This window comes from Lodderomyces beijingensis (assembly GCF_963989305.1).
Source record: "Lodderomyces beijingensis strain CBS 14171 genome assembly, chromosome: 1".
Taxonomy (NCBI): Eukaryota; Fungi; Ascomycota; class Pichiomycetes; order Serinales; family Debaryomycetaceae; genus Lodderomyces; species Lodderomyces beijingensis.
The window spans coordinates 2,190,313-2,203,657 of NC_089970.1; the positions used below are offsets into that span (position 1 = coordinate 2,190,313).

At 44.8% G+C, this 13,345-nt stretch overlaps 8 protein-coding genes across 8 annotated transcripts; 5 read left to right on the forward strand and 3 right to left on the reverse strand. All coding sequences in view use genetic code 12, as the record gives it.

Annotated features, from left to right (window-relative positions):
* Positions 1-1,830: 1,830 nt before the first annotated feature.
* LODBEIA_P08990 (uncharacterized protein) lies at positions 1,831-3,438 on the forward strand (the record flags this gene model as incomplete). Its single annotated transcript, XM_066976869.1, has 1 exon — positions 1,831-3,438. One exon carries the CDS (start codon positions 1,831-1,833, stop codon positions 3,436-3,438), a length of 1,608 nt encoding a protein of 535 aa, XP_066827837.1.
* Positions 3,439-4,326: 888 nt separating this feature from the next.
* On the forward strand, positions 4,327-6,015 carry LODBEIA_P09000 (uncharacterized protein; the record flags this gene model as incomplete). The annotated part of the gene is made up of 1 exon (XM_066976872.1): positions 4,327-6,015. The coding sequence occupies one exon, from the start codon at positions 4,327-4,329 to the stop codon at positions 6,013-6,015; it is 1,689 nt and encodes a 562-aa protein (XP_066827838.1).
* Positions 6,016-6,261: 246 nt separating this feature from the next.
* On the reverse strand, positions 6,262-7,143 carry LODBEIA_P09010 (uncharacterized protein; the record flags this gene model as incomplete). Its single annotated transcript, XM_066976873.1, has 1 exon — positions 6,262-7,143. The coding sequence occupies one exon, from the start codon at positions 7,141-7,143 to the stop codon at positions 6,262-6,264; it is 882 nt and encodes a 293-aa protein (XP_066827839.1).
* A 299-nt stretch (positions 7,144-7,442) lies between these two features.
* On the forward strand, positions 7,443-8,066 carry LODBEIA_P09020 (uncharacterized protein; the record flags this gene model as incomplete). The annotated part of the gene is made up of 1 exon (XM_066976874.1): positions 7,443-8,066. One exon carries the CDS (start codon positions 7,443-7,445, stop codon positions 8,064-8,066), a length of 624 nt encoding a protein of 207 aa, XP_066827840.1.
* Positions 8,067-8,112: 46 nt separating this feature from the next.
* On the reverse strand, positions 8,113-9,087 carry LODBEIA_P09030 (mitochondrial 37S ribosomal protein uS15m; the record flags this gene model as incomplete). The annotated part of the gene is made up of 1 exon (XM_066976875.1): positions 8,113-9,087. One exon carries the CDS (start codon positions 9,085-9,087, stop codon positions 8,113-8,115), a length of 975 nt encoding a protein of 324 aa, XP_066827841.1.
* A 773-nt stretch (positions 9,088-9,860) lies between these two features.
* Positions 9,861-10,508, forward strand: LODBEIA_P09040 (uncharacterized protein; the record flags this gene model as incomplete). Its single annotated transcript, XM_066976876.1, has 1 exon — positions 9,861-10,508. One exon carries the CDS (start codon positions 9,861-9,863, stop codon positions 10,506-10,508), a length of 648 nt encoding a protein of 215 aa, XP_066827842.1.
* A 507-nt stretch (positions 10,509-11,015) lies between these two features.
* On the forward strand, positions 11,016-12,098 carry LODBEIA_P09050 (uncharacterized protein; the record flags this gene model as incomplete). Its single annotated transcript, XM_066976877.1, has 1 exon — positions 11,016-12,098. One exon carries the CDS (start codon positions 11,016-11,018, stop codon positions 12,096-12,098), a length of 1,083 nt encoding a protein of 360 aa, XP_066827843.1.
* A 65-nt stretch (positions 12,099-12,163) lies between these two features.
* Positions 12,164-13,285, reverse strand: LODBEIA_P09060 (uncharacterized protein; the record flags this gene model as incomplete). The annotated part of the gene is made up of 1 exon (XM_066976878.1): positions 12,164-13,285. One exon carries the CDS (start codon positions 13,283-13,285, stop codon positions 12,164-12,166), a length of 1,122 nt encoding a protein of 373 aa, XP_066827844.1.
* Between the last annotated feature and the right edge of the window lie 60 nt (positions 13,286-13,345).

Here is a 13,345-nt window from a genome sequence, read left to right on the forward strand (position 1 = left end):
AATCACTGCTTCTCTTTTCACTTAGACGTTTTGCGTTTCACGTTCTTCTGAAGTTTATGCAGTTTGCTTGACATCGAAAGTATGGTTCTCGCAAACGTATTGCAGTTTATATTTTGCCGAAAGACTCTCTCTCTAAAGGGAGGCGGGGAGTTGTGGTATTTACCTTTGAATCGGTATATGATGAAGGTGGCAAGAACAAACACACATCATGACTACGCTTCCAACAAATGCGTTATGATGGCATAGATATATTAGTTGATGAATTACGTCTCTACAACAAAAGCCCTTCTAACGGGACCAGACATTCCGCAAGTATTTGGCCAGGGACCCAACGGAATAGGGATTCCAAGAGGAGGGGAAGGAGGAAGACGAAACGTTTATGAAAAATAATCCAGGAACGAAGACCCTTTGTTTTCCTTGCAACATCACCATGGACCCCAATTTTCAAGGACTAGCGGAATCAACATGCGTTTTGATTGGTGCTACCGAAGTCGCAATACCTGGGGAAGAGATTTGCAACGGATGAGATTGAACCCCCCCTCCCCCCAGATATACAGAGAAGATCTCAGCGATCCTCCCGACGAAGATTGTTTCCTATCTTTCCTTTCTGTTCTTTTCTTTCTTTCTTTTGTTTTTGTTTTTATTTTCTTGTTTCACCAGATTCAACGCTCGAATCGAGAAGGTTGGAGGGGTTTCCCTGCAGCAATTTGCGCCCGGCGGTGTTACCCAACGTGTTGGTGCATAACTGGACCCCACTATCCCCTCCTCGGACAATAGTTGACAAAATTCCATGGTCGTTTTTCCTTGCTTGTTTGGGCTATCTTGTCATAGAGACCGGTCTTCAATGTTGTGGCTGAGGGATGTTTGTTGCAAAATTTCATCGTTCGAGCTTGAGAGCTGATGCCTTATCTTCATGAAAATCACGCTGGATAAAGTGCTCAATTGTGGTGCAAAATCGGTCCCGAATTGACCCACCAAGACCCCGGCTTGAACAAAGAACAAGACCAAAAAATAATATGCGGAGCAAGAAATTCACAGAGGAAGCAAAGAAGAAAATATCTTGATGATCCACTCTTCGGTTCGAGGTCTGCTAGCCCATGTTAATCAAAAACGATTAATTTTTTACACCAAACTACCCTCGTATTCCCTTATCCTGGAGAGAGAGATAGAAAGAGAGATAGAAAGAGAGATAGAAAAAGAGATAGAAAGAGAGATCTGTTTAATAGGGCCAAAAATTTTCAGTATACGAAAGTTGGTCCAGCCGCATCTGCAGTGGAAGAGACAGACCAATATGAAGCTTGATTGAGCTGAACTTCAGCAGAACAAAAAGGGTCCTGCTGATCCACCGTTTTCAAGGCACGGATAGGGTTTCCCCGCCGTCGTCGTGGGGGTTAGTTGCGAAACCCTTGGAATAAACAGGGACCATGCTTGAAATGATGAGAGTTGGAGAGTTTTTTTTTTTGTTTGGATTTGACAGGGAACGGCAACCCAAAGCCGACCTCCAATAGAGGCTCTCGAAGAGATATCCCTCGATATAATATTCCATCAAAAGAGACCAAAAATAAAACGCAAGGTAGTCTCCAATTGAGAACTTTAGCGGAGTTTGCAGCACTTTGGAGTTGGGAGGGGAACGACGTTACGGTTGGCCTCAGTTATATAAAGCAGGTGATATTTTCAGAAAGATGTATATGTATATGCTCAAACATGAGCAGCAGCGGCAGTATAAGCAGGCAGCATCGTTGTATTCAGTTCAGCAGTGAATAAGGCATGGGTGAAAAAACGCACAGCAATAAGTTTAGAGATTATGAGTTCCTTCCAGGAACCACTCACATGGTTGATGTTGATGGTGTTTTGAATGTGAAGAAATCTGAAAAGGGTGATGTCATCTTGCATCCACAGCCAACTTCAAACGTCAACGATCCATTGACATGGTCCAAGAAGAAGAAATACTTGCAGTTTGCGCTCATTTGGTTCTGGGGGTTCATGTTGGCAGTCAGCACGAATTTCCTGGGTCCTTTGTTCATCACTTGGATAGAGGATTGGAACACTACTTGGGAGCAGATGGGTGTGGCAGTGGCAATGTGTTTTGTGTTTCTCGGAGTCGGTGTTGCAATCGTTCAACCCACGGCCATGAAAGTCGGAAAGCAATTTTGTTACAACATGGGCACGATTTTGGCTATCATCTCGTGCATATTTGGTGCGTTTTCCAAGAATATCGACTACTTTATTGCATTTAATAGTTTAACTGGGTTTGCCGCCGCACCAGTTGACTCGCTTGTCGAAGCGAGTTCCACCGACTTGTTCTTCCAACACGAAAGATCCACGGCGTTCAGTTTGGTGGTGTTGGCCTTGTACGCTGGTAGCTTTTTGGGACCAGTTGCTGCCGGTTACATCACTGACAACTTGCACTGGAAGTGGTGTTTTTACATCCAGATCATAATCTATGTTCCATTGTTGATTGTCCAAATCTTCTGGATGGAGGACACCATGTTCAGAAGGGACGAACACGCTGAAGAGGTCTTGGAAGAAGGTATTCTTTCGCAAATACAGTCAATCAAAAGTGGCTCTCATGTAGTCTCCCAAGACAAGGAGTTGGCTGAAGTTGATGTCGAACAAGTCGCAGGGTCAAACACTTCATTCGGATCCACCGCAAAACCATACACATGGGCTGAAAAGAGAAACTGGATCCACACAGATCAAAATGACACCAGGTCCTGGCTTTGCATCTTTATAAGACCCATTTTTTTGATTTCTTTCCCGGCAGTCGTATGGGCTGGTATCATATACGGTTTCCAGATGTGCTGGTTGTCGCTCTTGCTCAACACTCAGTCCATCATCTACGAGAGCGAACCATACTTCTTTAGTGTCGAGAGCGTGGGGCTTACAAACGTGGCGGTTTTCGTGGGCAATGTTATCGGAATGTTCTACGGAGGTCAGTTTGTCGATTGGTTCACTGTGAAAATGGCTAGACGCAACAATGGTATCATGGAACCCGAGTTTAGATTGCACACAATGGTGGTTCCTACGCTTATCAATGCTGCTGGTATCTTGGCCTACGGTTTGGGATCGTACTACAAGAAACATTGGGCCATCTCTGTTTTTATCGGCCAAGCGTTCATGGGTTTCGCCATGAGTTCCTCAGGTGCAGTGTGCTTAGTCTACGCCGTTGAATGCTACGAGAAGCTCACAAACGAAACCCTTGTCCTCATTTTATTCATGAGAAACATGATTGGTATGATCTTTAACTTTACTATTGCATCATGGCTCACTAATCAAGGATTATTTGGCTCCACTTGGGTCATGTTTGGTCTCGCGTTGGCCATCAACGGAAGCTACCTCCTTTTCACCCAATGGGGTAAAGACATGAGAAGATGGACGAGAGAAAGATACGAAAAGATCAGCGACCCTCTTTACGGAGAGTTTTTCAAGAGCAAGTGATTTTTTTGCACAGTGAGAAGGGGTGAGTATGAAGCTGGTAGGAAATGTTTTATAAAGTATGGATTAGATGTTGAATAGTTGATATGATTATATGAGCTCAAGTACAATTTTGTTTTGAGATTTGATGATTTACTTTTTTTTCTTACCCCCAATTCCCCACAGTCCCTGTCAGAGTATGTTTGAAAGTTTCACGTATCACGTTGTCGCTCAAAAATAAGACATTTTTCAGGCTTTCCGTGTACTTTGCAAAAGGAGTTACATCGGCTCGAGGGTTCTTCTCAGCCGATATCGTTTTTGCCTCGAACAGTTGCAGGTGCATTCCTCCCTTTACTTTTCACCAGTGAAGGGAGGTGAGGGAAGCGATGGACAGCCGAGTTGCAGTATGGAGGCAGAAAAGAACTATCCCACGACTCCTTAGCGGGACCTCCCTATCAGAAGCTGAGCTCACAAACCAGGAACAACTCATAAAAAAAAAAACAAGAGAGCAGAGTTTGTTTCAGGGCTTCCCCCAACACGTCCTGGACCCTGTTTTCGGACCCTGTCTTGAGTCCAGTGGGATTGAAAAGGAAAAAAATGTGCCAGTCTTTATTTGGCTTCAGAAAGAGGAAATTAGAAACGGAATTTTTTTTTCTTCTTCTCCCCACCGCCGGCGGCCAAAGCTCTTATCAGTGCATGAAACGCTTGGAATATAGTGGAGACGCAGGAATTGGGGATTCAGACGTGATGAAAGTTGGCTCCATAGATCTGTGTTGCGGTGAATCAGCTGCGTAACTTGTCTAGTTGGTTTTACTAGATGCATATAATAAGCAAGAATTCATCTCAGTCTCTCGATGAGTTTGACCAGTTGCCTCTCCAAAGATAGTTGTGGTAATTAGCACACGCAAGGAGATGTTTTCGAAATCAAGGGACGATGCCACGGTCGATGACCGCGAGTTTGTACCGGGAACAACCCACTTGGTCGATGTGGAGGGCATCTTGAATGTCAAGAAAAAATCAGTTGAAGGAGATGTCATCTTGCACCCACAGCCAACTTCAAACGTCAACGATCCATTGACATGGTCCAAGAAGAAGAAATACTTGCAGTTTGCGCTCATTTGGTTCTGGGGGTTCATGTTGGCAGTCAGCACGAATTTCCTGGGCCCGCTTTTCGTCACCTGGGTCGATGAATGGAACACGACGTTTGGAATGATGGGGGTGACCGTTGCCGTTTCGTTCATTTTCCTCGGAGTCGGCGTATGCGTCGTGCAACCTACTGCTTTGAAAGTGGGGAAGCAGTTTTGTTACAATTGTGGTACCATATTGGCTATCATCTCGTGCATATTTGGTGCGTTTTCCAAGAATATCGGCTACTTGATCGCCTTCAATGTCTTGACTGGTCTAGCTGCTGCGCCGGTGGATTCACTTCTTGAAGCTTCATCTACTGATTTGTTTTTCCGACACGAAAGATCCACGGCGTTCAGTTTGGTGGTGTTGGCCTTGTACGCTGGTAGCTTTTTGGGCCCAGTTGCTGCCGGTTACATCACTGACAACTTGCACTGGAAGTGGTGTTTTTACATCCAGATCATGATCTATGTTCCCCTCTTGGTGGCTCAGGTATTTTGGATGGAAGAGACCTCGTTTAGAAGAGATGAGAATGACGAAGAGGTTTTGGAAGAAGGCATCCTATCCCAAATTCACACCATCAAGAGCGGTGGCGGTATTTCACAAGTTGAAAGCAAAATCCTCAGAAATAACAAAGAGATTGGCGATGTCGACGTTGCAGCATCGGAAAAGTCAAGCGTGTCCTCCCTGGTGCCGTATACGTGGCTTCAGAAAAGAAATTGGATCCACACAGAACAAAACGATCCGCGATCCTGGTTGTCGATTTTCACAAGACCCATCTTTTTGATTCTGTTCCCGGCAGTCATATGGGCTGGTGTCGTTTACGGCTTCCAGATGTGTTGGCTTTCTCTTTTAACCAATACCCAGGCACTTATCTACGAAAGTGAGCCATACAACTTTAGTGTCGAGAGCACTGGTCTCACCAATCTTGCAGTCTTTGTGGGCAATGTCGTTGGCATGATTTATGGTGGTAATTTCGTCGATTGGTTCTCTGTCAAAATGGCTAGACGCAACAATGGTATCATGGAACCCGAGCATAGATTGCATACAATGGTGGTTCCTACGCTAATTAACGCCGGTGGTATCTTGGCCTACGGGCTAGGCTCATATTATGGGGACCATTGGGCAATTTCCGTTGTTATCGGCCAAGGGTTCATGGGTTTCGCCATGAGTTCCTCAGGTGCAGTGTGCTTAGTCTATGCTGTTGAATGCTACGAGAAGCTCACAAACGAAACCCTTGTCCTCATTTTATTCATGAGAAATATGATTAGTGTCGGGTTCAATTTTGGAATATCGCCCTGGATCACCAATCAGGGACTAATGGGCTCGACTTATGTTATGTTTGCGCTCTCGTTGGCCATCAATGGCAGCTACCTCATATTTGTAATCTGGGGTAAGGACATGAGAAGATGGACTAGAAAGAGATATGACAAAATTAGCGACCCTCTCTACGGTGAAGTCTTTAATAGAAAGTAATACAACGTGTATCTTTGATTCTATGTTATTGTAGATGCAATCGGACTTTCATTATTAATAGTTTCGCCTCTCAACAACCAAACTCCAAAGGCCCCGAAGGCCGCAGCCATTAAAACACATTTCAGAGTTTCAGAAAAATAGCTCGCAAAGGCGGAGGAGTTCTATCATCTAATCGATCTTGTTTGTAAAGAATACGTACCGAAGAAAAAATGAAAAATATATATTTATACTCGAAACCATCAAAGACTATAAAAGGTCAACGTCGTCATTATCAACAACAGAAGTCTTGATCTTCAACAACAACTGGGTCTTTAACTTATCCAACTTGCTAAACTTGTCAAATTCAAACACCTTATCCGAGAAATCCTCGACATCGCCATTCTGGATACTTTCCAAGATTCCTTCAACGAGCTTAAACTTTCTTGAGTTTGTCCAGTTGGGGTCGTCTTCAGCAAATTTCTCCATTCGCTTTTCAGCTTCCACCGTATCATTGGTACACAAGATGCACAAGAGAATTTTGAAGAAATAGTCCTTCAAGCTCCATTTCGTCAAGGAATTGTTCAAGGAGTTCTTTACCACCACGTCGTACAATTCAACGGCCTTTTTGTAGTCACCCGTAGAAGCAGACAAGTCTGCGCATTTCAAAAACGCCTTATTTGAGAGGGCCTCGGCGTGATCAGTTGTGAAGTAGTCACCGGCCTGCTCGTAACTCTTGATAGCATTGGGAGTATCACCGACACTTTCATACAACTCCGCCAAATCCATGGTGAAGTTGGCTGCTCTTCGAAATTGACCATTTTGAGTCAAAAAAATATGAATAGCTTGCGACAAAGCACGAATTGCATCTGTAGGTGACGAGCTTTTAAAACACTTGTACGCCTCGACCAAGTGATTAGCAGCATCGTTGTGATTGCCCAAGCTTTGTTGAATCTCTGCTGCTTTCAAGAACTGGTTGCCGGCTTGATTGAAGTCTTTGCTTAATCTATAGCTGTTTGCTGCTTGTATGTATAGATCGGTGGCGTCTTCTTTCCTGAGACTCGATGACGAGCCTGTGATGAACAGAAGGAAACCCAGCTGGGGTTTAAGCAACTTTTCCGCTTCTGCTATTAAAGCCTGTGGACTTGACATTGTGCAAGTTCTCCTGCTATATTTATTACTGTCGATTGTCTATCAGAGGTTTAAAGTGGCTGTTGTCTCTGCCGCTGTCTCTATTCTCCTTGATGATGATGGTGTTGGTGGTGACGTTGGTTTGAAGGAGTAGATACACAGCGCACACTTTCAACACTTTACCCTCTTATCAAAATGACACAAAAATTAAACAGAAGAGTTCCAGAACTACAACAACAACATCAACATCAACATCAACAACAGAAACAGCTTGAGCCACCATTGAACGAGCAGGGAGAAACCACTCTCAAGAAGATGAAATGAGCGTCGACATAGACACCAATAACAACAAGTCAGGCGTGCGATACGACAGACTAAAACTAGTTGGCCAACGAGCAGTAGAGAGAGTGCTAAACAAGTCATTGACCGCTGACCAAGTCAACTCCTGCTACAAGGACATTGCCAACACAGAGTTGGGTCCCGAAGTGTTGAACATCGGCACGAGCCAACTACGCACGTACTTGAACGAGGAAGCTTTGGCTGAATTTGACCAGATTTACGAAGAAAATGACTTGTTTGTGAAACTTAATGAACTAGATGAAATTATCGAGGCGGCTCAGTCGAGGGAAGTTGAGAAATCAGAGGCTCCCGAGTCTCAGCCGGTGTTTTTCGACCATCTCTCGCCTTCTCAAGTGATTGACGCCATCACGGTTAGTAAGAGCGAGGGCGTCCTAAGCCGGATGAGGGAGGTTTATTTCAAGCTCGTTTCGGAGAATGACGAGTTGGCGGAAACGTTGCGTGGTTTTAGAGATCATGCCGATAGTGTCAGCTCCGACATTCAAAATCTTTTGGGGCTCATAAAAGACCAAGCCGATTCCGTACAGGCTGGACCCGTGGACATTGACGACATCCTTCAACTCAAAGACAGTGAATCTAATCAATAAATGTTTTCCTTGTTTCTTTGTTTTATTTACATGCTATAATTTTTAATCATTTTTTATTTGCGCTCTTTTTGGCGGATGCTGCTCCTGCTTTCAACATTTCATGGTTTCTTCTAGCCAATTCGTGGTATTCATGCACTTTATCCCGAAGACTCTTGATCTTTAACTCCTTCCTCTTCATGGTAGCGGTTTCTTTAACCAAGACTTTGTCGCCCCAAACTTTGTAATCTTGCAAGTATTGCATGCTCATGGAGAACTCTCGAACTATGACATCGTCTGTTAAACCCAACTTGGCCAAAGCATAGTAGTACCTTTCCGGGTTTTGCTTTTTCAAGTACTTTAAAATACGCTGTCTTTTCTGGACTAGTTCTCTAACGAGTTGTCTCGCCGTGTGGTCCTTTTTGTTTGCCTTTACGTGGGCCATGCCAAAGTGTATCTTGATTGTCATCACGGCAGCTTGTGCCTCGGGTGAGCCGGTGTCACCGGGCTCTCTTTGGAGCTCTTGTTTTGCATACTGAACAGCCAACTTTTTTTTATCTGGAGTATTGGTGTTTCTCAAGTTTAGGATCGTCAAGATGGCTCTTTTCTTGTTCTCCTCGATGTCCTTTGCAGCTTCTCGGAGTTCATCGTTGTGCAAGTTTTTCTCAAGGGAAAGCTTTTCTGCGGCATACAACAACTTTTCCATTTCCAACCGATCTGTTCCGTAGGCCAAGTTGGCTTCCTGATTCTCGACTTTGGCCATTATCCGCTGGAAAAACTCGTTTCTAGGATCCCCAAGCACAGGATCGACTTTGAAAGGCACATTCTTGATATCATACTGCTTCAATATATTGACGTCTCGAGTGATTTTCTTCTTCATTTTCGTTTCTTTTCTTCTCAATTTCCTTGCCAATTTGTCGGAGATGTTGTCTGACACGAATTGCTTGGCTGCTAGGAGCGGATGTATCCTGCCCTTTTGCGCAGGGACAGCTCGAGCTAGGAGAGCTCGAGCCGTCGAGAATGAGCGAGCCTGGGCCTTGAGCATCGTCTGGGCGTGTGTCCACTTTGACTGTCTGGTCCGGTTATCCAAGATCAAACTTTGGGCAAAAATTTTCCAAACTTCAAATCCTCAGAAGTTTTTTTTTTTGTAGTAGCGACTTCACCACTCTCTTGCAAGAGAACGTGCAAGAAAGGAGAGCACATTCAACAAGAACAACAGGAACAACAACTTGAATATGTTGGTTGTGGGTAAGTGGAAAGAAAGTAAAAGTAGAGAAAAACCTCCTCGTATACAAGACTATCAAGTCGTCGAAGAATGTTTGCGCTGGTAATTGGAATTGAATCTGTCTTCCTGTTGAACCAAAAAAAAAAGTTGGCTTATTTCAGCAGCGATTGTAACCCGAATCTAAGGTCAAATACGAATACGCTAACTTTCCTGCAATCACTTCCCGGAGGAGTATCCCAGGGCGGCGGTGATGTTGAAGAAGAAGACAATGTTGATACCTTTCTGGTATCAACATCTCCACTCTTGGTAGCGAAAACACCCAATCTGTGTGTATGGCACTGTCTCTCTTTCTCTCTGTTGGTGGAACTTGATGGAAATTTTTTTCAGAGATTCCAGCTTCAGCTTCAACCATCAATCATCAACCACCGCCCCTTGACGGATTCACTTCATAACTTCAAGGCTTTACTCCAAACATGCACAGACAGTTATTGCGCCTAACACAGAGGTCGTTGGCCGCTCAACGTGCTCCCCTTGTCCGTCGTCAAGTTTTCGCACAAACAATGTTGAACCCATCATTGTCAGCAATTTCAACGATGCGTTTCAATTCGACCAAAGCTAGTGGTAGTAGTAGCAGTGAGTCCGAAAGTGCCGAAGCCGCCAAAGCTTCTGAAACCGCAGAGAGTCAAGAGGCCTCTGGACCAGCTAAGCCTGCTGAAGGGGAACCCGCGGAAGCTGAGCCAGTAGAGAACCCGGAAATCACCGAATTGAGGGAGAAACTCGAAAAGAAAGACAAGGATTTAGCAGCAATGCGAAACCATTACACTAGAGCCAAGGCCGATTTCCGCCATCTCCAGGAAATGACTAAAGTCGAAGTGCAAAAGGCAAAGGACTTTGCCTTGCAGAAATTTGCAAAGGAGTTGCTCGAGTCCGTCGACAACTTCGACTTGGCATTGAAGAATGTCAAGGAAGAAACGTTGAAAACAAGCGAGGAAGTGAAGAACTTGTACGATGGTGTTGACATGACCAGAAATATTTTCGAAAAGACGTTGGGCAAGTACGGCATCAGCAAAATCGAGCCATTGGACCAACCATTTGACCCAAATTTGCACGAGGCAATCTTTGAAGTGGCACAACCTGATAAGCACCCCGGCACCGTTTTCTTTGTTCAACAGAACGGGTACACTTTGAATGATAGAGTCTTGAGGCCTGCAAAGGTTGGTGTGGTGAAAGTTGAAGAGTGAAACTACGTGAAGAAACGTTAATTTTCGTCCCTGCATGAATACGATCTTGTATATATATCTGTATATAGTTTGATTGATCGATTAGACTAATGACCAATTGTGAAAATTTTCGAATAAGTAGTGGCTCTCGTAAGATCTGAGCCTACCACGTAGCAACTCCCCGTCTACTTTTTCACATTTGAGTGTCAATCAGTCTTGAAGACCCATGGATGACTCATGGGCCAACGTCGAAGCCGAAGCCGGTAAAAAAAAAAAATTTGATGGCTTTTCCGGCGGCAGTCAAAAATTTTTCCTCCATTGTGTCTCTTCCCAAACCGTATGGGGTACGGAGTCGCGGCTGGTGGTGATGTTTTGAAAAATTTCATGAATCCCCGGATTGACATTTCATTTTACCTTTTCTTTTCTTAAAAAGAAGCTTTTGCCCTGTTTCTCTTGAATAGAGCTAGCTCAATGATGACTGCAGCAACTCCAGCAATTCGTCGCTTTTTCTCGACATCATCTCCAGTTATGAAGACTCTCAAGATCGGTTTGATCCCCGGAGACGGAATTGGAAGAGAAGTCATCCCAGCAGGTAAGAAAGTCTTGGAGAACTTGCCAGCAAAATACGATTTACAATTTGAGTTTGTCGACTTGGATGCTGGGTTTGAATTGTTCAAAAAGACAGGTACGGCCTTACCTGACAAGACAGTAGAGATTTTAAAGAGCGAATGCGACGGTGCTTTGTTCGGTGCTGTGTCATCACCAACCACCAAAGTCGAAGGCTACTCGTCGCCAATTGTCGCCTTGAGAAAGAAATTGGGGCTTTATGCCAACGTGCGTCCCGTGAAGTCCGTCAAGGGCATCGGAAGACCCGTCGACATGGTCATTGTCCGTGAAAACACCGAGGATTTGTACGTCAAGGAGGAAAGAACCTATGAGAAAGAAGACGGTACTAAAGTCGCCGAAGCAATCAAGAGAATTACGGAGACGGCTTCCAAGAGAATTGCCAAGATGGCCTACGATATTGCTTTGCAAAGACAGGCGATCCGTGACGCTGCTGCCGCTGGTAGTGAGCAACTCCACAGCAAGCCCTCAGTCACCGTGACCCACAAATCAAATGTCTTGTCGCAATCGGATGGTTTATTCCGTGAAGCATGCAGAGAAGTCTATGACTCGAACCAGGATAAATACAAAGGTGTCGACCACAAGGAGCAAATCGTGGACTCCATGGTCTACCGTATGTTTAGAGAACCAGAGATCTTTGACGTGGTTGTTGCCCCAAATCTCTACGGTGATATCTTGAGTGATGGTGCTGCTGCGTTGGTTGGATCCTTGGGGGTTGTTCCATCTGCCAATGTCGGCGACAGTTTTGCCATTGGTGAGCCATGTCACGGCTCTGCTCCGGATATCGAAGGTAAGGGGATCTCGAACCCAATTGCCACCATCAGATCTACTGCTTTGATGTTGGAGTTTATGGGCTACCCCGAAGCTGCTGCTAAGATTTACGAAGCTGTTGACGCCAACTTGTCCGAGAACAAAATCAAGACTCCAGATTTGGGAGGAAATTCGACTACTAGCGAAGTGGTTGACGATATCGTCAGAAGATTCTAGGCAATAAAATAGGAGTCTCATTGAAGTAAGAACATTGTAAAAAAAAAAAAAAACTAAGATGTATTCTAGTACGGTTTGAATCTTTTGTCCTTTCTGCTCTTTTTATTCTGATGGTGGGGCTTTGTGGAGACCTTTTTAACAGGTGGGCTGATCTCCACCGGAGAAGTTGTTTCACCAATGGAATAACGCTTCAACTCACGCGGAAACTCCCAGTATTTGATGGCTCCATCCTCTCCACAACTAAGAGCGTGTCTAGAGTCCTGTAAGACTAAAACGTCTCTAACTATTTGGTCTCCATGCGCCTGAGGAAAATTAATCACCTTGTCGAGTTTAAACTTTTCCTTTCTCGGATTGAATGGCATCACCGACAACTTGTTGGTGATAGTCGAAGCAAAAGCCACGTATCCAGAAGGGGAAAGGTCAATGACATAGCTATTGTCGGGCCATTGCGCCCTCAAGTCTCCCACATCGACAAACTGAAGACTCGAGAGATCCTCGTAGTTGGTATCATGCAAATCATGAAACATCAAAGTCTCAATGTGAGTCAAAACAGATATCCTTGACTCCGTGATGAAATGGCATGAGTGGACCGATCCGAAATTTATCACCTGGTGCAACGCATCTTCTTCCTCGGGTTTCGACAAGTCATAGATGTTGGTGTACCCATCGGTCGAGCCAGACATCAAGTACTGCTCTAGCAGGGGGTGGAACTCGAGGGCAGTCACGTCGTCTTGATGCGAGTCAACAAACAAATTGACTACCTGATCTGCCTTTCTCAAATCCCACACGAGAACCTCGGCGTCTGCACTCTGTAGCTCTGTGCCTCCGGCAAGAAGGTTCCCTCTAGCTGCCAACGATAAAAAGTTGGAGTTTTTGGCGTTATTTAGCAGGGTCAGCAAATTATTGCCGCCGCCGGCAGTCACTCTCACGTCCCAAACCTTGATACCGTCTGTCGAGCACGATGCAAACGTGTTGGTGTCAATCACTTTCATGTCATTAATACTAGACTCGTGCGCTTCTTCCCATTTGAATAGGCATCGCGAACTCGCATTTGACAAGGAGTAGCTCAACAAAGAGCCACTGCTGGTGGAAGCAATAAACTGGTCGGCATCCAACAATCCCAACTTTAATATCCAATCTTCAACACTCTTTAGCAGAGACCAAGTGTGTGTTAAGTTTGCATCCATCTCTCGTGAAGTTTTCCCGCATCAATGTTCAAACTTTCCCCCCTCCCTCATACACACAAC